Below are 27,650 nucleotides of genomic sequence, written 5' to 3' on the forward strand. Positions count from 1 at the left end.
AATTTAACAAATCTTCTGGATGACAATGTGTATAATACACAATTAATTGGCAGTTTATTGGCATAAATTTACATATACAAAGTAAGCAGGCTTATAAGGAGTCAAGAGTTGTTGGAAAATGTGTTTTTTCTATATTTCACCATTAATCATGTGAATGATTATTTCTTAAATTAAAACACACATGTCTAAACACGAGGGGGAAGAAACAAGTGGAGGCATGATGGTTTGTGCAGTGTGAACACATGATGGGAGTAAATTGAGCATCAACAATACAAATATATACACCTAAGGGTATATATACCAACAATGAATTAGGGGTACCATTGGGATCCACCATAAAAACAGTAAAATATGTATGCACAGGGACTGTCCATACTAGTTTTCTTTGAGATTAGAGTAAGTGAACACAAAACTAGATCTTGCTCCTAATGACTCATCTAACACTTTGAAGTTGACCAGTTTCATCACAAAACAATCATTTCAAACATGGGTCAGATGAACTTTGGAATAAACACCTGAGGGGAGAAAACAAATAAGTAACAGAACACTCTTTTCTTTGTTATTACTACAGAAAACATCCTCGATATCTTCAGGTTATACGTTCTAATAAATCTCCACTATACCCTGGATGCATCTACATGTCAACCCGATAAATTGATTACCTCCCTTGCCTGGCTTTTCATCCAATTCAGCTGTCTACGCAGGGAAGTTGTGCAGAACCAATCACAACTCACTTTCATTTTTTAAATTATCTAACCGATTAAACTTGACAACACAAACCATTCAGAGGTTTTCTGAAAGAGGTAGGAGTCCTTGCATATATTTTTCTGAAGTTTCAGACATGTAAATACATCTGTATGATTTCCCCCAAATCTGAGTCACACTGAGAACCTTCGCAGTTGTTACTGCTACCTTTATTGAAACTGGCAAGCTCGGTTGTAAAGGCAGCCTAGTTGATGGGCTACTGTGAGAATGCAGAGCCAGCAAAGGGAGGTAATGAAATTACCTGTAGATGTGTCCAGGGTATAGTGGAGACTTATCAGAATGCATACCCTGGAGATATCGAGGATGTATAAATAACAGATCAACAGAATAACTGTCTACATGAAAGAACCTAACAGTCATTAACACATCTCATTCTTGAGTCTTCATATACTTGATTTGACACTTAATTCCCTGAAATGTCTCTGTGCATTCTAACAACATATATTTGTTTTAACCATACTGAGCACCTTCATTATGCAGGTTTTGGACAAAAATATATTAATTCAATAACACTGTAAGGTCCAAGCTACTTCACTCACAAGCTGCCAGTATACTTATGGGTTTTGAATCACCGATTCATAAAATGTTTTTCCAGATAGCTAAGTCATAACTAAAGTACTTTTCAAAGCAGCGTAAACCAAGAATAAATGCATGGAATTATATACAGAATACACTGGACAGCATCATGTTACATCTGGAAACAAATTCCAGTTCTACAACGCCATTCTTTCAACACCGAGATCTGTTCCCTTATGGCACAATACCAGTTCATGAAATCTGTTATAGATATTTATACAAATAGTATATAGTCTTAATTCTTTCTAACCACTCATAAAACTAAACACAGATAGGTTACAACATCAAGACTACAATATACACACAATATAGCACAATCTAAGAAGAAAAAACAATTTTGCAGACAGTATGTCTTAAATCTATCACATATCCATGTATGTTCAAAACTTTCTCTCGAAGAATACAATCGTTAATTTGTACATGTACGGAAGGGAAACATGGAATGACTTCAGAGGAACCAAACATTCATGGAGCATTAATAACATTTCGTCATTGCTTGCCACTACAGGTACACTTTACACTTAAAATGTTTCAACAAAATATGAAGGCAATTTGTCCTTGACCTTGTCACATAAACATCACAGTCACCATAACACTGTCATCGTACGTTTATCTTCACAAGGAGTTAACGGACTACATCATTGGATCACACATTTCTTCAGATGGCAGTGTTTCCTCATGCTATTAGTTATTGTTATACTCTGACAATGGCTTGTGTTTAAGATAATGTTGTTTCTAATAAATTAGAGATATGTACTAAAATTGTTCATGTGATCATCAAAACAAATGATGTTCTTTGGCTTTCAAAAACCCATAACATGAGAACAATAGTTCAGTTGCCACCAGAGTTTGTGCGAGTCTGTATTACAGTGTAACAAATAATACGGAGCCTAAACTTACTTAGACTGGGCGGAAAATCAGTTAATTTCCTTGCTTTAATCCAGAGTGACACCAACCCTAATTCACAGCACCTGTCATGGCATCCTCAGTATCTTCAGGGAATACATTCCAATAAATCTCCACTATACCCTGGATGCATCTACGGCTTATCCCAGTAATTTTATTACCTCCCATGCCTGGCTTTATATCCAATCAGGTGTCTATGCTTGGAAGTTGAGCGGACCAATCATAACTCACTTTCCCTTTTTAAATTATCTAAATGATGAAACTTGGCAACACAAATCATGCAGAGGAACATACGAGGTATAAGTTTATGCAAATATATTTTTAAGGTTTCAGACCTGACAATTTGTATGATTTCCTCAAAATCTGAGCCACTGCGAACAAACCTTCGCAGATGCAACCGCTATCTTTGTTGACACTGGCAAGTTCAATTGTAATTGCTTAGCTGTGAGAATGCTGAACCAGCAAAAGGATATAATACAATCATCGTATATTAATCCAGGTTATGGTGGAAATTTATTGGAATGTATACTCCGGAGATATCAAGGATGCTGTCATGGTAACTCTCTGTAATCTTTTATTCAGACCTACATTACTGAGTCTCCTACTTTCCTCCAGAACGCACAAAACTGTTTAAGTTGGACTTAACAACTTCTAAGATGAGTTTGAGTTTGAGGTGTCCAAGTTCATCTGTGATGTGATATTGGTGAGTTCTTCATCAGAAAGTTCATCTTCGTCTTCACAATAGGACATCTTAGGAGACAGTCTGAAGCCATGATTAGCGAAAGACTGTAAACGTCCACAACTTGCCAGCAGAAGACCAAGATATGGAGGAGAAGGCTTCATTGGGCGGGAGATGTATTCAGGATGGTACTGCACGCCAATGAAGTAAGGATGATCTGAAATGTAAAACTTCAGTACTGAAGCCATACAACCACCACATGCATAGGCTTGTTTGTCTGCTGATAGAAATGCACTCAGAAATATGCTAGCTGTAGGTCAAGTGTTAGAATTGGTCTCCAGCAACCCATGATTGAAGAGGCGACTAACAGGGATCAAGTGGTCAGGATCTCTGACTGGGTTGGCACACATCATTGTATTCCACTTGGGTAGATTGATGCTGGTATTGTTGACCACTGGATTGTCTGGTCTGTAGAACACAAACCATCAAATATGGATCAGGCAACTGACTGACATACATAGCTGGGGTATTTTGCCGTGCACCAAGTAAGTGAGCGAATCTGACCAACCCATTTTGACAAGCATAGGTTTCAGCAGACCAATTCTAACCTGTATATTCAGTTTACACACACTGTACAATGACATAAATGTAAAATCATAAATTACTGCAGCAGCTTTGAAAACAGTGACATCTTCATGAGAGTGAATTGAGTATAGTTTTATGCCATTTTCAGCTCTATTCCTGCAATAACATGACAGGGACACCAAAAATGGGCTTCACAAACTGTACCCATCTGGTGAATTCAACCCGGGTCTTCGACACAATAAGTGAACGCCATAATCACTAGGCTACCACCCTGTATCATGGAAGAGAAAGATACTATTTCAAAATGCTCCGTGGCTGACTAAAGTATTCTGCAACAATACTGCCAACCCTTAAAAAGTCAACGAAACTGGTTGCAGATGAACAGTTTCATTAAAACTGTACATGAAATGAGACGCTGATACACCATTCAACCATAGCAAATGTTTTATTTGACTGAATAAATGCTTCAGATTCATACCTGGGCCCAAGTATCATTTTCCATCAGGCCAGCAGAGTTAACTCCCTTAATGACCACTGCAGTTTCAATGTGCTCACAGTGCTATGAATGCACTCAGCAGTGAATTATTGCTAACCTTTAAGTTCCATGATTTCCATTCGTTCACCATCCTCACTGCGTCCCACAAACATCAGTCCCTTCTTCTCCAGTTCCTCCACCACCGAGGGGTTCACCTAGAAAACAAGTACACCTGAGAACTAACCTTACATCAACAGAGGCAAAAATCACATGCATATCACCTTATGATTAAATGGACAAGAAACAGAAAAGTATGGTTTCATACTGCTTTTGGGAATACTCCAGCCGGGGACGCCAGAAACAGGCTTTCGAAATTGTACCATGTGGGGAACAGACCTAGGTTGTGTGATGAGCAGATACTTTAACAACTCCAACACAGATACTAGATCTGCAGAAAAGGGATCGAGAATCCCCCTGTCGACGCACCAGCGCGCATAACAGGCCCATCTATCCTCATATTGAACGTTCGTCGAATCCCTCCGCGAAGCCAGAATTGTGTCTGCAACTGGTGCAGGAATTCTTCTCGCATGGAGGCGATTCCGGACAGTGGCCAAGCCACCCACTGAATCCTTGGATTGGGGTGTGGCGCGCTGGTTCTGGGATAGTAAGTCCGGTCGAAAGGGTAATAGAACAGGAGGCTGAGTCAGAAACCTGAGAATTACTGGAAAGCAGCTTTGAGCCGACCAAAGCGGTGCCAGAAGCACAAGTAGCCGAGCCGGTTGTGCGGTCAGCTGAGAGAGGACTCGTGAGATCAGAGGAACTGGTGGGAACGCCCACAGCACTCTGTCTGTCCAATCGAGCAGAAAGGCGTCGTTGGCTATCACTCTCGGATCCGGTATCCTTGAGCAAAACACAGAAATCTGATTCGTCGTCCAAGAGGCAAACAGATCTACCTGGAACGACCCGAACAACTGGGAAATAATCCCGAATATCCCCCGATGCAGCATCCACTCGTGTGGGGCTAGTATACGTCTCGATAGCGCATCCGAGCGGACATTGTCTATGCCCGGGAGATAAACGGGAAGTACCCGAATGTCGAACTGGTCGCACCACAGCAGAAACTGATACACCTCCTGAAGGAGGGACGGAGACACTGTGCCGCCTTGCTTCAGGATATACGTCATAGCGGTCTGGTTGTCCATCTCTAGGCGAACCACTTGACCCCGCACTGACTCCACAAAGCTCTCGAACACCCGGCGGACTGCTCTCAAATTCCAACACATTGATGTGTAGGGTAACTTCGTCCTCGGCCCAACAGCCCGAGATTGATAGTTCGCCCCCCCAGCCTGTGAGGGAAGCATCCGTCTGAATCGAGAGGGAAGGTGTCGGTGTCTCTAAGGGGATCCCCCTGGACAGATTTCCGACTTCCGTTCACCACCGCAGGTGAGGAATCAACCAAGCGGGAGTCTCGAGCACAGTCTCATAGCTCTCCGCATGGGACCACAACTGGGCTAACGCCTGTTGAATGGGTCGCATCCTCAACCTCGCACGCCAGACCACGTCCACTGTAGCCGCCATAGTGCCCAGCAAATGAAGCCAAGAGATCAAAGCGCGACCGGGTACCCGAAAGGAGCGGATTCACTATCTCCCCAACCTGTGATGGGAGCAGGCGCAACCTCACCTCGGCGACCTTTGTAGGCGCGAACACCTCCCCTGGAAGCCGAAACTCCAAGGGGTCGGGCTCCGACACAGGAATAGAAACCTGAGGTAAGACCTCGGCAATCTTTTCTCTAACCTGTTTGAGGGACGAACCGAACGAGTATGTGACCTCCGACTCGCACTCCTCCCCAATCCCTTCTTCCTCAATATCCATCCCCTCATGCTCCTCAGACAGAGAACCCTCGAGCCTGTCGAGGGCACTACCGAGACGGAACTCGAAGGAACCGAAAGACTGAGAAGGGCCGAGCCACTAGGTTCGCCCCTGCCAGAGAGCGAAATATTTCGTCTGGGCAACTGAGGCAAGCCCCCAACCGGAGGGTGACCCGAGAGCCCAGGAAATGGAAGGGGTGTCGATGCCCCCAGCAGCTGGGCAGCAGGCCGAGCGCCCGAAGCGCAGGACGGCTGCCCAGAGGGAGGAGCGTTCTCCGAGCCTAAACTCGGGCCGCGGCCTCCCTCAAGTGAACCACCATGACCGCTCAATGAAGATTGGGTGTCAAGTTCCGTTCGGAAACCCGACTGTTGCTGAAACAAGGCATTAATTGAATCAACAGAGATTAATGGTGCTTGCGAAGTGGGGGTAGGTGCAGAGGATACAGTGGCAGGAGAAGGGGAAGGGTCCCTAGACACCCTGGCCTTCTTAGCCGACCCCTCTGAAGAGGAAGCTGCGCCTTTCTTTTTGTGGGAACGCTTAGATGGAGGGTCCTGAGCCCAAATTCCCCCACCCACCCCCCTCGGCGTGTCTTGACTTTCTTGTTTGGGGGGTAAAACCCGCACACACCTCACATGACAGGTCATCATGGTGACATTCAACTAGGCACCTTAGACAAACGTCGTGAAGGTCCTTGGCCGGAATAGAGGATTTGCATGTTGAATAGGATTTAAACTGTAAAACAACAAATAACCCCTAGTGTTGTGTAATGAAACAATAAATGAAACAAAACACGCATGGGCGCAAAGCAAAATAACTAAAACTACGCACGTAGTTAAGGTAAAAGCTAAGTGCCACTACACCAAAATTTACAACAAATTTATACAAATATGGAATAGTATGAATGCAATACATAAAAAGTATAGCTAACTAAAGCTTATTTTTTAAAAAAGACCGCCCTGAAAACTTAAAAGTTTTGGCGGGAAAAAAGGCTTGCCTTCCACCATTATGCTAGCCACGTGGCTACCAACAGGGACAGCAAAAAAGTAACAACATTTTGACAAGTAAACTGTAAAAAATGATTCCTAATGCGCCCATGCGTCTAATAAAGAAACCATACATACAGTTTGAGTCTTTTGTCTTTGAGAAGTAAGAATCTCTTGAACGCTGTAGCACGTCTTCAAGGGCGGGCGACAGAAAAGGAAGTGTTTTGCTGGAGGCTATCGTCTGAAGAGTTACCTGCTCTTGGCTGTCACTGGGCCAGGGGCCCTGTAGGGGTGGTCTCACAAGACAAAAACGATGTTTTTTGTTTTGTATATATTTTATTGAAAAAATATAGCTACAGCTGTCGCAAGAATTTAAAGAACATTTAAATGCTTATAAGTACCCCAAGGAGGATCTCTATGAAAAAGCATAAACGGTTGCAAAAATTTGGCTGTTTACAGTATATGAGATGTGCCACATCATATAACCAATTTGATTACATGGAATCTGATACACTAGAAATACTCAAAAGATATCGGCATGGAGGTCACTGCAGCAACCTCTGACAGTACACAGCTCTCTCTCTGTCTGTCTCTCACACACACACACAGAGAGAGAGAGAGAGAGAGAGAGAGAGAGAGATAAAAAACAAAACACACCACCCCCTCCAACATCCATTTTGATGTTAATGGCCTCGGATTGTTTTCATTGTGAATCATATTGTTTATCATCAATCATCAGTGTTAGGCCTCATCTACCCTACATATTTGCTGCGTTATCCATTCTCCACCTCATGCTTAAAGACGGTATAGGTATCTATACTGAAATGCCACTACCACATAATAAAGAAGTTGTCTATCCATAAAGACCTGTCATTCCTATGCCACTGACAGTTAAGAGTGAAATGATGTGCATTGAGCTGGTTGTGTAATTAGGTGGAGTAATGTTTTGTTTTATTGTTAAGAATGACTCACCTCATATCTGTGCCGATGTCTCTCGTCAACACTGTCCTTGTTATGATACAACTTCCCTGAAAGATTAAAAAAAAGGTGAGATACAATTAAGCCTTATTTTCACTGGTCTTGTTATCAATGGAATACTTAACAAGCCATCATGCTTTTATGACTTCCTTTTCATGAAAATGGAAAAGAAATTTCTCTCAGGGAAATATTCATAGACATTTGCTGCAGACTTGGTGCCAAATATCAGTCTCTGAGCATGTATGAATACATGAGGATCAACTGCTGACACAGACAATTGAGTAGGACGCAGATGAACATAACTGATAGGCAGAAAAGACACACCCAAATCAGCTGACATTAAAAAAAGTTGGTCACATGTACCCCTTGGCTAATTGGCTGTCTTTGGCAGCTTGACTCCAGACACTTCCTTGAAATAAGGCATATGACTAACCTTTAAACACCCATCAAGCAGCTTGGATTACCTGGGCTATTTGGTTATGATGTATGTGCTTAGATCATTTCTGTACAGCTTGGGTGTTCAGTGCTGTGTAAGTGGTCTTATTACTTTTGTAACTTACTAAGTAACGAGTCCTTTGTTGTGAAAATAGTCTTCCTTTGTCCGAGCCTCATGGTTCCTCCCATCTGGCCTGGGTTGTGCTCAGGCATTTCGATCACCTGGAATTGTCATTAACAGGAACAATTGAAGATCCAGGTGAGAACTGGTCTTCAGCAAACCCATTCTTGTCATAACAGACAACTAATGGAATCTTGTGGTCAGGCTTGCTACATGACATGTCATTTTAGCGCCTTTTCAAATGTTTGAATTAAGCATGGACATAAGTTATACTTACCACAGGATTAGATGTCTTTGAATCAAACTCTGTAGATTGAGCATCCTCCCAACCTACCACATTCCTGGCAAACTCTATGACAGCACACTGCAGTCCCAGACACACCCCTGTAGAAACATGAAGACAAGAGTCATCAGAAGATGACATATCCCTCCGGCCCACACATATTTGAAAGGACAAATCATCCGACAGTTACTTATTGTGTTTTTAGTCCAAGTCTGAATTGTTTCCATGGAATTCATGAAAAATATAAACGCCAAATATCTGTTAACAGCAAAAGGCACCACTTCTAGATCTGTCTCATATATCTGCCAAGATCCGTTGCAAGATTTCAAATTGTTTTCGAGTTGTCCTCTGGAAACGAAGCCTACTCCTCCATTTTGAGACTAAGTCAGAACCGTTTCCATGGAAACCAGGAAAAATAAAAATGCTAAACCATTGTAAGTGAGTGAGTGAGTTAATGTTTAACGTCACATCGGCAATATCTCAGCCATATCGTGACGAGAACATTTAAATTAAATATATGCATATGGAAAAATCTGTCAACGGAGGACAGTAAAACAACTAGCATATCACAGTTTTAAGTAAAACTAGTATGGAAAGTTAAAACTAATAGCACTATTTAGACAATACATAATAAAAACAGACTATAGATCGCCAACAACTGAAGGTAGATCACCACACTAGGGACCATGGGGACTTACAGTACCTTTGCTACCTGCATGGACCCTAGTTGGATTTACATCATCCCCTCAGCTGCTGGCGATTGTACGAAAGGTTAGCCAAAATTAAAACAACATGAATACTACAATTAAAAACCTGGCAGACTTAAATTTACTGTGAATGTTTGTGGACTTACGTACCCTCTCAGGAGGACAATAATTTTACAATACTTCAACCCCCTTTGAGGGTACAGCCACCAACAATTCAAGTTACTAATTCAAACTACCAATCATTAAGATACATCTATTTACAGAAACATACTATTCAAAATTCACCCAAAAAATCAATTTCTTTTAAAAAACCTATAATAAAATGAGAATTAACGTTGGTAAAAAGATCCTTCATTGTTTTAACTGTAAAATATTTATCCCTTGTGATGGAGAATTCAACACAGTCAAGCAGAATATGCTTGACCGTGACTCTCTCATCACAAGGGATGCAAAATCGAGGATCCTCACCTTTCAACAGGTATGCATGAGTATATCTAGTGTGGCCAATACGACATCGTCGTAGTATGACCTCTTCAAATCTGGATTGACAACCCAAGTGGGTATAACCAATGTAAGGTTTTATCTCATGTAATTTATTTATACCCACTTGGGTGTCCCACTTCTTTTGCATCAGATCACGGATATAAGATCTAATGGTGGCTTTGTAATCACTGTAGGGAATAAGAAGCGGTGTCACAGATTTGTTGAGTGCTGCCTTGGCAGCAAGATCGGCCATTGTGTTCCCTGAAATGCCTACATGGCTGGGTAACCAACAGAAGACGATGTCGTATTGGCCAGTAGCAAGATTATTATACAATTCAATAATGTCAATTAAAAGTGGATGTTTACATGATAAATTTTTAATCGCCTGGAGACAAGAAAGAGAGTCTGAATAGATTATATATTGTTTACGTTTAGGGTGTCTTTGAATATATTTGAGAGCTGTTAATATGGCGTTAGCTTCAGCTGTAAAAATAGAACTACTAACTGGTAATCGAGAAGATATTGTTCTGGATCCAATGACAGTGGCACAAGCCACAGCGCCACCATCCTTGGACCCATCTGTAAATAAGGATTTATAATTGCTATATTTATGTTTTAATTGATTATATTTTTGCTTATATTGTAATTCATTAGTCTCTGATTTTTTAAATGTGGTCAATGTTAGGTCTACTTGAGGCCTGACCAACTGCCAGGGAGGAGAAGAAAGAAGACGGGAGGGAGCTATGTTTTCCAGCTCAATCCCAGCAGCAGAAAGAAAAGGTGTAATTCTATGTCCCAGAGGCGGGACAAGAGAAGACTTTTTGTTGTATAAATCCTCATAAAGGGGATTGAAAACACAGTTATATGCAGGGTTAGAATGATTAGAGTATAATTTAGTAATGTATTGTAAAGCTAACTTTATACGGCGCTGCTCAAGAGAAGGTTCATCAGCCTCAACATAGAGACTGTCAATAGGTGAAGTTCTAAAAGATCCAAGACAAAGTCTCAGACCTTGATGATGGACAGGATCAAGAAGTTTAAGATTGCTTTTGCAGGCTCCCCCGTAAACGATTGAGCCATAATCAAGTTTAGAACGAACTAGTGATCGATAGAGATGGAGAAGGGTAGCTTGATCCCCTCCCCATTTTGAATTTGAAACAACTTTCAACAAGTCAAGTGCTTTCAGGCATTTAGTTTTAAGTGATTTAATATGTGGTAGAAAAGTTAAATGTGAATCAAAGATTAGACCCAAGAACTTGGCTTCCTTCACAACTTTAATGGGCGTCCCATCTAGAGACAGTTCAGGATCTTTATGGGGTTTATATCTACGACAAAAATGTATGCAGTTAGTTTTCGATTTAGAAAATTTGAAGCCGTTTTCAAGACACCATTTATTTATTTTGTTTAAACAAAGCTGCAGTTGCCGTTCAATGGTATGCATATTTTTCCCACGACAAGAAATATTAAAATCATCCACAAATAACGATCCATCAATTGAATCGTTTAAAACTTTTGATAAACTATTTATCTTGATGCTAAAAAGTGTGACAGACAGAATACTGCCTTGTGGAACACCCTGATCCTGATTGTAATGATCAGACAGGGTAGAACCCACTCGAACTTGAAACTGTCTGTTATTTAAAAAGTTGGCAATAAATTGAGGCAAACGACCTCGCAAGCCGAAGTCATGTAAATCTCTTAAAATACCATATTTCCAGGTTGTGTCATATGCCTTCTCAAGATCAAAAAAGATAGACACAGCATGTTGATTATTAATCAGTGCATTTTTAACAAATGATTCCAGTCGCACTAAGTGATCGACAGTACTTCTGTTTTTACGGAAACCACACTGTATATCAGTTATAAGGTTATTTGTTTCCAAGTACCAAACAAGTCGATTATTTATCATGCGTTCCATGGTCTTGCAAACACAGCTAGTTAACGAAATCGGACGATAATTGGATGGATCGGTATGATCACGTCCAGGTTTAGGTATGGGTACTACTATGGCGTCACGCCATGATGAAGGAAAGTTACCCGATGTCCAAATATCATCAAAAATATTTAGGAGAGTTTCTAGGCAGGATTCTGGTAAGTGCTTCAGGAGTTGATAATGTATGTTATCAGCTCCTGTAGCAGTATCATGAGCTTGATCAAGAGCAGTATGGAGTTCATGAATAGAAAAAGTTTCATTATAATCTTCCCCATTATCAGAATTAAAATTAATAGTTTTCTTTTCTTGTTGTTTTTGATACTGCTGGAATTTAGGTAAATAATTAGAAGAGGAAGAGTGTTTAGCAAGGGTTTCACCCAGTTTATTTGCGATATCTGATTTATCGGTAAGTACTTGATCTCCATGTTTAAGATGATTGACAGTAGATTTAGTACCTTTACCTTTAATTTTCTGGACCATATTCCATACCTTGGACATGGGTGTCCGAGAATTTATTTTAGATACATAATTTTGCCAAGATTGGCGTTTGTTCTGTTTAAAAGTACGCCGTGCTTTAGCATTTAAAATTTTAAATTTATTCAAATTATGCACCATAGGATGGCGACGGAAATAATGTTCTGCTTTTTTCCTTGCCTTCCTAGCTTGTTTGCATTCATCGTTGAACCATGGTTTTCTTATGTGTGGAACTGCAGAGGACTTTGGTATACACTCATCAGCTATGGAGTTCAATTCATCAGAAAAACATTTAATAGCATCAGGAACGTCAGTAAAACGTTCAGGTTTAAGCTTTTCAGCACACAGTGTTTCATATAAAGTCCAGTTAGCCTCTTTAAAATTCCGTCTTGATGATGGAGGAACATCGGATGGAGTTACAGCTTTTAATATAGTAGGAAAATGGTCACTTCCACAGAGGTCATCATGGACTGACCATTCGAATTCATTAAGTAGTTCTGAATTTGTGAGTGACAGGTCAAGAGCAGAATAGGTCCCTGTCCCAGGGTGTAAATACGTATTGGAGCCATCATTATAAATACATAAATCGTTGTCAGAACAGAAGTCCTCCAACAACTTACCTTTAGCGTTTATATTTACACTACCCCAGAGAGGGTTGTGCCCATTTAAATCTCCCATTATAATACAGGGCTTCGGGAGTTGGTCATAGAGAGCTTGCAGATCAGTTTTGGCAAACGTCGAAGACGGCGAAATATACAGCGAGCATAGCGTAAACGCTACATGTAAAGTAATTCTCACAGCAACAGCCTGCATATTAGTATTAAGTGATACAGGGCTTTGAATAACGTTTTGTCTGACTAGAACGGATGACCCGCCAGTGGCTCTATCACCCGGAGGTGAAAAAGAATGATATGCATTAAAATGGCGAAGGTCAAATGCATCTGTTTGTTTTAAATATGTCTCTTGGAGACATAACGCTGAAGGTGTGAAATCTTGGACTAATAGCTGTAATTCATGTAAATTAGTCCTCAAACCTCTGCAGTTCCATTGTACAATATTGTTGGAATAAACTATCTTTTGGGGGGATTTTTTGGGGATCTACCCCGCACTCTTTTGGAGGGCGACAAGCTATGTGCCCTAGAATGGACGTTTTCAGAAACGTCCATATCTTCAAGAGACCCATATTTATTAAACAATTGAATTTTATTTTGTGACCCCTTAGGAGCTCTGCCACTTTGTTGCTTTGAAGCATCAGACTTAGGTTTGGGTTTAGTTTTAACAATTTGTTGTCTATCAGCTGTTGAATGAGACTCAGAGCGTGACTGTGAAGATGACTTATGATCAGAGGACTTTGATGTAGTAGGAAGTGATTCCTCAGTCTGGGATGATATAGCAGGGTATAAAACCTGTGGGGAGTCGGAACTGACCCAAGTCAAGGTAGTTTGGCATCCTGTGGATGATTTTGTTATTTTAGAGTTGGATTCAGATGATGATTTTGCTACTGTAGCATAACTTTCTAGAAGGTCAGATCTCTTCACCAGTTTCTTTGCCTCAGAAAAAGAGATATTTTGGGTGAACTTTATTTTGTTAATCGCCATTTGCTCTTTCCATATTGGACACTGTTTTGACGAAGATGAATGGTCGCCAGAGCAGTTAGTGCATTTTTTAAAGTCACTGTCACAATCTTCTGTTGTGTGTGTCTTCTCACCACAGTGAGCACACACAACAGACAATGTGCAGGTAGATACACCGTGTCCATATTTCTGACATTTAAAACACCTGAGCGGGTTGGGGATGTAGGTTTCAACTTGGATATTGCAGTAACCCGCCTTTACTGATTTGGGAGCATTTGGCAATGAAAAAGAAAACAGATAGGTATTTGTTTGGATTGTTTCATTGTTTTTTCGGGTGGAAAAGCGCTTCACATACAGCACACCTTGATCCTTCATTTCGCATGCTATATCAAGCTCGGACATGTCAGCAAACAACCGATCACGATCTCTGACGATACCTTTACTTGTGTTCAAGGTCTTGTGAGCAGAGACCGTGACCTGAATGCCCACAAAAGATTCAATGTTCATCAGATTGGTTGTCTGCTGTTTCTTGCTACACTCTATTAGTAATGCACCCGAACGCAAGCGTCTAATGTTCTTGACATCCCCAGCAATACCTTGAATGCCCTTAGATACTGCGAAAGGGTTCAACTTCAATGGTGTCTTGTCCGGAGTCTCAATAACGAGGAAACGTGGCCAATACTCAATCGATAGAGACGGTCTATGAGAAGTATCAACGGGATCAATTTCAAGTGGACGTTTGGTTTTTTTGGGGGGTATTTCATAAGCCATGATTGGTGTCATATGATTCATCATCCGAGCTCCCCACCCACCATGGAGTATCACAAGGACAATGCTAAAGCAAGCGGGCCTCCAGCTTGCAGCACCAAGGATACCCGGATGATATACTCCAGCAGAAGAATTAAGAGATTAATAATTCTACCAGATTGGCCCATGAGCCACCGCCTTCTGGCATAGGACTCTAGGCAAATTACAGAACAACATACTTCAAATTCAAAATGTTTTAGATTATATAGTCAAGTCCAAATTTACAACGATTCCAAATGATATATGTGCATTGATAAAAATAATAATGCCCCATGCACAGGGCTTGGCATGACCAGCCGATTGGTCGAACCGGGCCTATTCGACCACCCGTCTAGGCGAAGTCAGGGCCGAAGTGGTGTATTGAGCAACAGGAACACGGTTGCAAGCTCCTATTGCTCTCAACCACCAGGATCCCCTCCTCCGCCGACACAGGGCTGCAACCCACGGCAAACGGGTTGGTGGACCAAATATCCTCCCGGGTCCACTACGGGGATGTCGGCGAGCTCTTGGCGTTACCCAGCACCCACCACGAGGAGGTGGCTCGCCACGGGTGCCACCATTGTAAGTAGAAAAAGGCACCACTTTGTGGTCTGCCTCAAATATCTGCCAAGTTTTGCTGTGAGATCTTGAATAGTTTTCAAGTTCTGCACCACAAACAAAGCTGATCTCTCCATTTTGAGAAGTCAGAATTGTTTCCATGGAAACTGGGAAAATGATAAATCAGAAAAGTCTGTAAATACTAAAAGGCACCACTTTAGGGTCTCCCCTACATATCTATCAAGATTTGCAGAAAGACATATAGAAGTTTTTGAGTTCTGCTCCAGAAACAAAGTCAATCCCTCCAATTTGAGACTAAGTCTGAAACGTTTCCATGGAAACCAAGAACATCATAAATCACAAAAGTCTGTAAATAGCAAAAGGCACCACTTTAGAGTATCCCCTACATATCTGCCAAATTTTGCCTAAAGATAGTTAGAAGTTTTTGAGTTCTGCTCAGGAAACAAAGTCCATCCCTCCATTTTGAGACATTTCCAGGGGATCCGAGGAAATAATATATCACAAAAAACTGTAAATACCAAAAAGCACCACTTTAGGTTCTGACTCATGTATGTAACAAGTTTTGCAGAAAATTATTTAATGTTTTTTGAGTTCTGCTCTGGAAACGAAGCCCATCCTTCCATTTGGAGACAAAGTCCGAAACATTTCCATGGAAACCAAGAAATTAATAAATCACAAAAACCTGTAAATAGCCAAAAAGGCACCATTATAGCTTCTGATTGGTATATCTACCAAGTTTTGCAGAAAAATAAAGAACGGATCTTGAGTTCTGCTCCGGAAACGAAGCCCATCCTTCCATTTTGAGACAAAGTCCGAAACATTTCCATGGAAACCGAGAAATTAATAAACCACAAAAACCTGTAAATAGCAAGCAGTACCACTTCAGGTTCTGATTGATATGTCTACCAAGTTTTGCAGAAAAATATTGAACGTTTTTTTAATTCTGTTCCAGAAACGAAGCCCACCCCAACATTAGACTAACACCAAAATGTTAATGGAAAAACAAAAAAAATAAAAATGCCAAAACTCTGTAAATAGCAAAATTCAGATTATTATATCCATCACGTTTGGTTTTAAAATAGTGAACGGTTTCTGACTTTTGCCCCAGAAACAAAATGATTACGGATGGATGAGGCATCGACTTTATCCCCCTGCATTACATGCCGGGGTGATGATAATGCGTGACCAGCTACAACACATGACAGAACACTGCAGTCCCCGACACACCCCTGTAGAAACATGGAGGTAATGCAAGACAAGCTACAACACATGACAGCACACTGCAGTTCAAGACACATCCCTGTAGAAACATGGAGGTAATGCAAGACAAGCTACAACACTTGACAGAACACTGCAGTTCAAGACACACCCCTGTAGAAACATGGAGGTAATGCAAGACAAGCTACAACACATGACAGTACACTGCAGTTCAAGACACATCCCTGTAGAAACATGGAGGTAATGCAAGACAAGCTACAACACATGACAGTACACTGCAGTTCAAGACACATCCCTGTAGAAACATGGAGGTAATGCAAGACAAGCTACAACACATGACAGTACACTGCAGTTCAAGACACATCCCTGTAGAAACATGGAGGTAATGCAAGACAAGCTACAACACATGACAGTACACTGCAGTTCAAGACACATCCCTGTAGAAACATGGAGATAATCATATGCATGACACCAGTAACTATTACCCAGGTATGGGACCTTCCTTGTCCGTGCCCAGTTGGCAGCCATGATCTTTCCTAGAGTGCCTCGACTACCAAAACCACCTGGGACGATGATACCGCTGAAAAAAAAGGTTTTATGTATGGAGTTACATCATGCTTGTCAAAGGGACTCTTTCTCTCCCTTTTTTCTCTGTGTGTGCATGCATGCGCTTGCGCGAATTCGTGTGTATGTATGCGTAAGTGAGTGAGAAGATGCAAGGAGGTGTAAGGAAGAGAGAACGCCTCTTACAAGCATTGGTTACCAAAGATCAATTCTAAAATTTTAAGTGCCACTTTCACGGGTAACATTTAATTTTCACAACGCTTGGACAAAAGACAAAAATCAGTGCTGAGTTACTCACTTGGCTCCAACCAGCTCTCTCCATGCCTGGTGGTAGCCTTGTGGATTTTCATGCTGCATGGATGGTTCTAGGTGAGCAGCTTCTATATACTGTACGAAACCGTATAAACATTTTTTAATAACTACAAACATTTAAAACACACAGCACAAAATTAATCAGAGAAAGTGATATGTGAAATACAACCATGGAAAACATTCCACTGTAACACCAGTGCTGCAGCCTGGATTTCCTTGGCCTCTAACTTTAGGAAATGTGGGCCAATAACCCAATGTGGAAAAGTCTGCAGTCCTTCTCTTTGACATGTTGACAGCCAAAATGATTTAATGATAAACTCTGTACATCAAGTTCCTTGTAATGATACAGTTTTGTATGCAACTAGATGTACCAAGCACTAGCTATGTGCAGAGACTAGGAAGCATTATTCTGAATTCAGAAAGTCTCAATATTTTTATTTTGATTTCCGAAAATTTGACATGACCTCATGGAAATAGTCATATTTTGAAATTAATCACGTGCCCGATGTATAACAATGTGTAAAAAATTATAAATATGCACCATTGCTGCAAAAAGATACATTTATAAACAAAGCACCAATGCAATTACATAGTCTGGTCGCAGCACTGTTATACTAACACATGGCAATTCAAATACTAAAATATTACTAGCTTGTTACGAACCTTGAGATCAAGTCGGTGACTAGCAGCAAGAGCAGCATGTTTGAGAGCCTTGACAACAGAAGCATAGGAGTCCTCCAGCTTGGTGTACTTCCCCACCAACACTATTGTAACTTCCTTCAGTAGTCTGTCGTACCTGTCCGCCAACTCCTTCCAGCGCAACAGGAGGCGCTGAGGTTGAACTCGGGGGACTGGAAGATGGAGCCGGCTGACGAAGAAGTCAGGTACACCCTGCTGTTCCAGCAGAAGAGGGACGCGGTAGATGGACGACACATCATGTATACATATCACCTGTAACAAGCAACACTGAGTGAGTTTAGTTTTATGCTGCACACTGCAACATTCCAGTCATATGGCAGTGGTCTGTAACTAATCAAGTCTGGGCCAGACAATCCAGTGCTCAACAGCATGAGCATCAATCTCAGCAAATGGGATACATACCATGTCTTGGAGTTGACATTCTATCATGTTAGTCACTTTTTATAACAAGCAAGGGTTACAGAAGATCCATTCTAATCCCATGGGAATAACATGAAACAACACACTATGACACGGTAGAAGGGACCAATGTTTCAGATACAGGACTGGAACACTGGATCACAGGGGTAATTTGATGGGCAACTTCGACAGTCACGATGATGCTTCCAAGTCACGCAGTCTGACCACCCAATCTTGTTAGTCGCCTTTCACGACAAGCTTGACTAAAGTCTGGTGATGAAATACAACATGTAAATGAAACGTTCTCATGCCCACATAGAAATAGCAGATATTGATCTTAAGACTGAGAAAACTAGGTGTATGACAATTGTAGATATTGATACCGCCTAGGATCACTAGATGCATGATAACTGATACCAAATAGGATCACTAGATGCATGATAACTGATACCACCTAGGATCACTAGATGCATGATAACTGATACCACCTAGGATCACTAGATGCATGATAACTGATACCACCTAGGATCACTAGATGCATGATAACTGATACCACCTGGGATCACTAGATGTATGATAACTGATACCACCTAGGATCACTAGATGTATATAACTGATACCACCTGGGATCACTAGATGTATGATGACAGTTTATGTCAGTAACCTACACTACTTGAGATGTAACAAACACTATACCTCCTGGTGACACTGGATCTTGTGTTGTGAACTGTCCACCTACCTGTGCTGGAGCCACATGGCAGAAGAGTGACACCTTCTCCCTCGATTCATTAGCAAGGGGGTTGGCACTTCTACAAACAATCTGATGGAAAGAAAAGGGTCTCATTCAATACTACAGGAAATATATATAATATATAAGGACACTGACATATGGGTTTTCTCTTAAGTCTCTGAATTTAAAATAAAAATAACACCAACAAGTATACTGATTGATGATCACTACTAACATGTTACTTATAAATGCTGTCTTATCTATTTGTGGTCAACCAGTTTATGATAAAATATTGCAGAAAATGAAACAATTCAATAAACATACAGACACCATGACTGGTCTTGTCACTTACTTCGTAAGACACTCTCGCCATAAAACAAGCATACAAAGTTTCAACAGGAAACAGTGTCAACCAAAACATAAATTTTGAAGCGGCCCTTCCACAGACAGTTCCTGCAGCATCAGAAAGAAATTACATTGTCAACACACATATTGTAAGTTCACTGGAAGCAACTGGGTGCTACTCACCAGATCTGGAGAGAGTCCCAAGCCACGTAGCTCTCTTACGCTAGCCTGTGTGGGCTTGGTCTTTTGCTCCCCTGTTGTCCGTGGCTACAAAACAATGTGTAGTCTTAAACAGTGGCATTGACTTGAGTGAACGAGGGAGAGAGTTTAGTTTTACGCCGCACCCAGCAATATTCCAGCTATGTGGTGGCGGTCTATAAATAATCGAGTCTGGACCAGACAATCCCGTGACCAACAACATGAGCATCGATCTGCACAATTGGGAAACGATGATGTGTCAACCAAGTCAGCGAGCCTGACCACCCGATCTGTTACTTGCCTCTTAAAACAGGCATAATCCCCTTTTATGGCAAGCATGGGTTGCTGAAGGCCTATTCTACCCCGGGATCTTCACGGGTCGCATCGACTTTGAGTAGAAATGCTGTTATATTCTGGTCCAAGATGTCACTTGTTCATATACCTGTTAAGGTGTGACCCTGGGAATTTAGATTGCATTTTATCTCATACCCAGTGTATGCCATTTCAAAATGAGCTGGATAATAATGATTGTAATAATGATTGCAGTTTTGAAAGTTTTTGTCGTGTGATATCATTCTATTCGAACTCAGAATCCCCAGGTTTATTTGATGATAATTTTAAACATATTGGAACAGATTTACTCTAGGGAAAGGTCATTTATCACTGGGTTTGTTAATCAAAAACATGGGTCAGGCATCGGAAATTGATACAATCAGCAGTTTCACCCATCTTCAGTCGGATAGACTACCAGAGGCATATTCTAACACACAAAAATGTGAACAAACTAACAAATTAGTATGAGTCTGTAAATAGTCAAGTCTGAACCAGATAATCCAGTGATCCACAATCTACTTAACTGGGATACGATGACATGTCAACCAGGTCTGAATGAACCTGACCATATGATCCCATTAGTCGCCTCTTATGACAGGCGTGGGCTGCTGAAGACCAATTCTAACCACATCAGCATCACGAAGCAACCTTTACCAACATTAACCTAACTCCCATTCTTTAACATTACACTAAGGTTACCTTAGTGACTTACGATGACCTTAATGCTTCATGAAAGGAGACCCTTGACTCCACAGAGATCATATAATAGTCCTTACTTACGTTGTGTTCACCTTCATACCCCCAATGCTTGCTTAAGCCCTTACACTTTTACCCTGTAGGCAAATACATCACTTCAGGCAATACCACACAAGCACAGCCTGTCAGAATTACCTGTGGAACTAAGCTGACATGGACACAGCAAAAGTTGTCTCTCCCAACTCGAAACTGGAACTGTCGGAAAGCTTCCACAAATGGCATACCTTCAATGTCACCAATAGTTCCACCAAGCTGTAATATCATCAAACAAAACGATAAAGTTAAAACCACTTTCACTGTGATAAAAGCTCACACACATTTTCCATTCTGGACTTCCTTTCATTCAGACATGTTTTATCCCATTAGTTGATTAGCATATTTTATTACTCGCCCGTGGCAGATACTGCAGTGCAATATTTTTTTGTCAATATTACACTAGTGTAATACCAGTTACCACTACACGTATGATGTGATACTGGTTTACAATGATGTCACAATGCTACCTCTGTCACAAAAGACACAATGGTGTTAGATCTTGCGATGGTCTTAGATGCATGGAAACCCGAGAGTCATTGTGGTAGCCAATGTCGTTGCAATTTCTATAGAATTATGTTTGAGGGTAATAAACAGAACACTAAACTCGCTTCCATGAAATACAGATACATAATTACAGTTAATGCACGTATTTGCATATTTTACCCAATAAAAATGACATTTACTCCATTAATTGCAAATCTGGATGTACAAAAAACACATAAGAAAGACCTAAAACCCAGTGTACTTTACTCAAATAACTAAATTGGCATAACTATGATTTGTTGCGACGCACAGACTCTAAAACACCATTAGATGATGGTAAGCAATGCTTATATAAACAAATACTATTATAGACGAAGCCTCTGTCCGGGGTTACTCAAATAGTCACATGACTTCCATGTTGAGTACTTAGAAATGGCTGCCGAATGTTCGGCAATATGACAATTACTAAGAGCTTTAAGACCATTGAGCTGTATTTATATATACATATTTGGTAGAGTTAAGTACCCTGTTTACTTATTTAGAAGAGATGAGTACCCAGTAAGGATAAGAAACTCCGTGTAAAAGTACTCAATTCTTGTAACTAGTACACAAAATGCTAGTTACTCCTCATGAAAATGCAATTACTCATACATAAACAGACATGGGAGTAAATACCCAGTTGCTTGAAAAATTATCTGGAGCTCTGAGTATTACATGGAAGGTCGATTAGTATCCTCTATATCTCCACTGGAACGCACTCTACTGACCAATGGCAGACAATGTGTAGATCAAGGGAGCAACTCCACTGTTAACTTTCACTCACCTCTATTATGCAAACATCAGGTGTCTTTTTGTCCCCATCAACAGGTACCTTTGCTACCCTCTCTACCCATTCCTGAATAGCATCAGTGATATGTGGCACAACTGCAGGGAAAAGATAAAATCTTCAGTGAGGATGGTACATTCATCCTGTTTTTTGTTTTATTTGTTGTATAACACCACACTCAGCATATTCCAGCGATACATAAGTAACAGGGTCTAGATCAGACAATCTAGTGATGACATCGACAAACGCAGCTGGGACATAGTGACATGCATCTACCAAGGCAGCAAGTAATGTCATATTATCGTGATAACAGGCATGGTCTGCAGAAGACCAATTCCATCCTGGATCTTCACAGGTTCATCAATTCATAAACCTGTACGTATGGCAAAACAACTCAGCATTCAGATTTGAAGGCAATTTCTTTTTTGTTTTTTGACTAAAGACTGCTTGAGCAATTTTTCACAGCTTTTAGCAATATTCCAGAAATATATCACGGTAAGGGACACCAGAAACTGGCTTCACACACTGTACCCATGTGGCAAATCGAATCCAGGTCTTCAGCGACACAGATCTTTAACCACTAAGGTGCCCCATCATCCCTTACACAGAATATCTATTATTCCAAACTACCTATCCCTGGCATTCATTGACATATCCTGGTATTTTTCAAAACTTTAATAGTCCCAATATCAATGTAATAAAAGGCAGTTCATCAAGCTATCATAGGTTGTAGCAACTATCAATCACACAACCATTCATCTCTGAGTCACCAAAAATATTTATAGCTAACATCACAGAGATACTATTACAATAGATGTGCCATCTTATTGGTGAGGTCATATTAAAGACCACAAACATAGTCATGTACAAGGACATTTTCAAACTCAGGTATCACTTTTCTGATATTGTCAGGAGGGTTGGGGTGAAATATTGCCGCTTAAAGGGAGAAAGTGAGCAAACCAAGGAAACCAGAAATGGGCTTCACACAATGTACCCATCTCGGGAATCGAACGTGGGTCTTTGGGATACGAGCAAACGCTACAACAATTAGGCAACTCCTCCACCACTGTCCCCTGACAGCAACACACAGATCTTCAAAAATGCAGTGAAACCTAAAATTTACAAGCCTGACACACAAACCTTGTACAGTTTTTCCTAGATAGTCGCCTCTTCTCTCCTTGTTGATCACATGCTGGTAGATCTTCCCTGTCGTGATGTTGTTGTCCCGATGCAATGTCACATCCAGGAATCTCTCATAGTTGCCAAGGTCAAGGTCAACTTCTCCACCATCATTAAGTACAAACACCTCTCCTACAACAAAAGAGCATTATATTCACCGATGCTTCACAGTGCTGTCTTTCTTGTCATTTGCTTCCACAAGTCAAATAGTTTTATTCATGCATAATATACCATTCTAAAAATGTATATGCATATGCCCTGTGTTTGGCCTTGACATGAAAATTTCGGAGTCATGAGAGGAGTCATGGGCATGTTTTGGGGAGTCAACTTTAGCACGGCACTTTCATTTGGATATCAACTGTGATTGTTCAACATCTGCAAAAAAACATTCAGTGATACTACACACATATTTTCTGATAAAATTAACCACTTCAAAGTTTAAATAGGATAAACAATGGCTGGCTGCCTGAAAAGATTGATAATCAGAAATATGGTCAATGGGAATCACTACTAATGATCACTGACTTGAAAATTGTGCAATTGATAATATCGTAAATGGAGTATCGCAATGAAACGACTTCAAAATTTACTCACAAAATACATTAGTTAGATCTTCATTCATTGGCTGTTCAGGATGCTCGTCATCCAAGCCCAAATATGTCACCACAAACCATTGATGGGAAATTTGTTGATTGCTTTCTTATTTGTTAATTATTTTTTAAAGTAACTCCTCTGATATTCATCAATAATGAATCGATTTCCATTTAAAGGTCACATGCAACAAAAAAATCAAACATAATTAAAACACAATTTTCACTTATTCATGACATATAATATACATTGTTGCTTGTAAAAAACACATAAACAAAATTATAAGCTTACAATCACGATTCAAAAGTACAATATTTTGTACTTCTCTCAAAAAGAAGCCTTCAGGAGACCAAACCCAGTCACAGCGGGTGGGTGTGCACTCAAGTGTAACAACAGCCTCCGATTGGCTGGTTCATTTGCTGACATGCTGAGGGCTCATTGTGTGTACAGAAAGATGGTCTGTTTGATGGGCATTTCAGAAGTATGGTGAGTCACAAGAAAGTAAGATTCTTTATGGATAACAACTTCTTTTATTGTACTTGATGCATCGTTTCAGAATGGATTCATATATCGTTTCCAAACAAAATCAAAATCTGTAAGAAGTTGTTATTCATAAAGAATGTATATAGAGATATTAGGTTTTGTAACTACAAGTTCTCTGAATTTGCATTCGATCCAGTCAAAAATGATCTCAGTAGAGATGAACTATCGAGTGGCTAGAAACTGTCATTCGTCCAAGTACATAGCTTGACTTGAAACTGACACGAGTATGCACCACTTTCCGTCAGATCCAGTCATCAAAAAAAAAAAATGGATGTACATACTTTGTTTGCAACCCACAGAATAAAAACATGTTATGTGTGCCTAATTACATAATGTGGCAGAGACAGGACTTGGGTGCACGAGTCATAATCTATTTATTTTGTTTATGGCGTATAGCCTGATAGGTGTTAAGTTAAATGTATGTGGTCAATGATTGAAGCTGTGTATTGCATATTGTCTTTAGCAGCAGGCAGGCAGACATATAGGTGTCAATAAACCAGACATTGAGCTTTCTCTGAGAGGCTGCTTACCACAATCAACAAGTTTATTCATGTAACAAGTAGATCATTTACTTGTTTGTGTACACAACCAAGATAAGACTACTGCTCTTGACCTCATACTCTGGTCATGCATACTGTTTCAAGCTAAATGTATCTATTCACTGCGTATGCGTTATGGGCGCAGTGCAGCTGCTGAAACAACTTTTTCCTCAGCGCTGGGGGAAATTTAGTGAATCGTTTGAAGTCTGATTTTGCGGGCTTTTTTTTCATGGTGTTTTTTTTCAACTTTATAGGTTGAATTGGCATTTTTTATGATTTGTTTCGGTAAGTGCATACCGAAATGTATCAGTATCTGCAAAGTTGTGTTTTACATTGCATGTGACCTTTAAAAATCATCAATCTCCATTATCTACATCAATAGCCAAATACATCAAATTTGTAGATCAGTGCTCATGCTGTTGATCACTGGATTGTCTGGTCCAGACTCGGTTCTTTACAGGTCGCTGCAATATAGCTGGAATATAGCTGAGTGCAGCATAAAAGTAAGAACCTCACTCTCTAATGTGTTACCCACCGTGCTCGTAAGGTGAGAAGACGCCAGCATCAATGTTGATGTAGGGGTTGATCATGATGGGTGAGTGAGTGAATGAGTTTAGTTTTACGCTGCACTCAGCAATATTACAGCTACATGGCGGCGGTCTGTAAATAATCGAGTCTGGACCAGACAATCCAGTGATCAACAACATGAGCATCGATCTGCGCAATTGGGAACCGATAACATGTGCCAACCAAGTCAGCAAGCCTGACCACCCGATCCCGTTAGTCGCCTCTCACGACAAGCTTAGTCGCCTTTTATTGCAAGCATGGGTTGCTGAAGGCCTATTCTACCCCGGGACCTTCACGGGTACGATCTTGATGGAAGTGACTCTCACACTGGTGGACTTGAGGATGGTACCTATGCCACTAGCCAGTACACCCTTCCCCACTCCACTAATGACACCACCGGTCACCAAAATATACTTCATGGCTGGTCCCAAGTACCAAGAACCTCACTCACTCTCTAATGTGTAACTCACCATGCTCGTAAGGTGAGAAGGTGCCAGCATCAATGTTGATGTAGGGGTCGATCTTGATGGAAGTGACTCTCACACCGGTGGACTTGAGGATGGTACCTATGCTGCTAGCTAGTACACCCTTTCCCACTCCACTAATGACACCACCGGTCACCAAAATATACTTCATGGCTGGTCCCAAGTATCTAGCCAGGATTATTCTGTCAAAAAAATAAAATGTTCCTTTCAATAAAATTTTATAACACTCTTTCGCAAAACCTTTCAGCCCTACAATCTTTAACTTGACCTGTAGCATCATATTCAATAGACTAATGAGTGATTATATAGATTACTCTAGCTGAGTTAAGCTAAGCACTGTTTTCAGCAGACTAATGAATGCTTGTATAAACCATACTAGCTGAGCTAAGCGTAATGAACTGAAGTTTGTGATGTTGGTGACCAGAGTCATTGTTTTCCTAGCTGAGCTATGAGTACCTACCCATTTGTGAAACACATTAATTAATGGTTGAGTGCACATAAGTGGAGCTTCCTTATCCCTACAATGAAAATGGGAACAACCCAACTGTTAAAGAGTGAAATTCACTGGCATTCAATTTGTGGATCAAGCAACACTGACACATGCCCTCCAGTTATCATTAATGACATTATGCAAGCTAAGTAATCCATGAATAATATTCAGCCTCAAACAGACATCATGCCTCTAATAGAAAATCCTATTAGAACCATTCAGGATATCTAACAGAACATTCATTCTCATTGTCTAAATCTACATGCATATTAGGTCTCTGGTAGCCTGGGAGTGACAGCAAGAACCTTGCTTCACTTGTTTGCGATTATCAAACATTAATTCATGTTCACAGAAAAAAATCTGGCCAAGCAGGTTCAACTACAATTTCTGCTAAAAATAAACTTTACAATAGCAATGTCTATGTGGCTCCAAGCAAACCTTCGAAACACTTAGGCTGTAATCAGTTATTTCAATTAGAGAAAGGTGTTTAAGTGTTTACAAGTAATTTGAAAATAAACTGCTCCTTTCAGATACTGAATGAATGAATGAAATCCATCGGCAAAGTGCTATATGGCTATAACAGCCGTTTGACTCTCTACAAAACTGGCTCAGAACAAACCTCTTTCTGATCTTTACAATTCAGACAACACTGCCCGCTAATGACACAATTCATTGTGAATGTAAGCGCACGTGTTGAACAATCCCTTCAGTCCTTTATCACTTGTCTCATAAACACACGGTATTTATCCGTCTAAATGGTTATACCTTTATATTTTGATGCTATGTAATGAGAATCTTGTAAAGGATCGTCTTGAAAAATATTACACTCAAACAACGAATTAGTGGAATAACTGTTACTTGTCAGACCACGTGGATTTCTCACACCGTGTGATCTTTACTTCCATGGGTCATATCGTCTTCGGAGCAAGCAAAATGGCGCCAGATTTAATTTTTCGCACGTTAAGAAAATGTAATTTTCACGAAATGTTGAGACTGAAACACAAACATTTCTCACATAAAATAACATTTCAGCTTTAAGGTAATCAAATCAACGAACCAGTATTGTCACAATCGCTTATTATGCTGTCCAGAAACGACTGCTGAGTCAGTTTTGCACAGAGATCAGCAAGTGCCACCATTGAACACCAGCGCCATCTACAATTAC

At 40.6% G+C, this 27,650-nt stretch overlaps 1 protein-coding gene across 3 annotated transcripts; it reads right to left on the reverse strand.

Moving 5' to 3' along the window:
- LOC137287094 (CTP synthase 1-like) lies at window positions 1–27,650 on the reverse strand. 3 transcript variants are annotated; one of them, XR_010957013.1, is made up of 16 exons: window positions 27,543–27,650; window positions 25,981–26,177; window positions 23,232–23,402; window positions 22,089–22,189; window positions 20,882–20,998; window positions 19,643–19,726; window positions 19,124–19,204; window positions 17,950–18,237; window positions 17,273–17,361; window positions 16,896–16,990; window positions 8,651–8,757; window positions 8,378–8,474; window positions 7,812–7,867; window positions 4,105–4,201; window positions 2,370–3,143; window positions 1–624 (listed from the first exon to the last, which is right to left on the reverse strand). XR_010957013.1 is itself a non-coding variant. In XM_067819226.1 (15 exons), the coding sequence occupies exons 2-15, from the start codon at window positions 26,144–26,146 to the stop codon at window positions 2,899–2,901; spliced, it is 1,794 nt and encodes a 597-aa protein (XP_067675327.1). In that variant the 5' UTR covers window positions 26,147–26,177; window positions 27,543–27,650; the 3' UTR covers window positions 3–2,898. The 3 variants fall into 3 exon arrangements, 1 of the variants encoding a protein (XP_067675327.1); XR_010957012.1 differs by having other exon boundaries at window positions 3–662; window positions 1,007–3,143; XM_067819226.1 differs by having other exon boundaries at window positions 3–3,143.

Source organism: Haliotis asinina, chromosome 6, assembly GCF_037392515.1.
Source record: "Haliotis asinina isolate JCU_RB_2024 chromosome 6, JCU_Hal_asi_v2, whole genome shotgun sequence".
In the NCBI taxonomy this organism is placed as follows: domain Eukaryota; kingdom Metazoa; phylum Mollusca; class Gastropoda; order Lepetellida; family Haliotidae; genus Haliotis; species Haliotis asinina.

Excerpts from the sequence above, each read along its gene's own strand:
- LOC137287094 (XM_067819226.1), bottom strand. The coding sequence starts at position 26,146 with ATGAAGTATATTTTGGTGACCGGTGGTGTCATTAGTGGAGTGGGAAAG. Across the intron at positions 23,403-25,980 it reads CTTCTCACCTTACGAGCATG|GAGAGGTGTTTGTACTTAAT; the intron begins GTGAGTTACACA and ends CTTTTGTTGTAG. Across the intron at positions 18,238-19,123 it reads GCCATGTGGCTCCAGCACAG|GTGATATGTATACATGATGT; the intron begins GTAGGTGGACAG and ends TGCTTGTTACAG.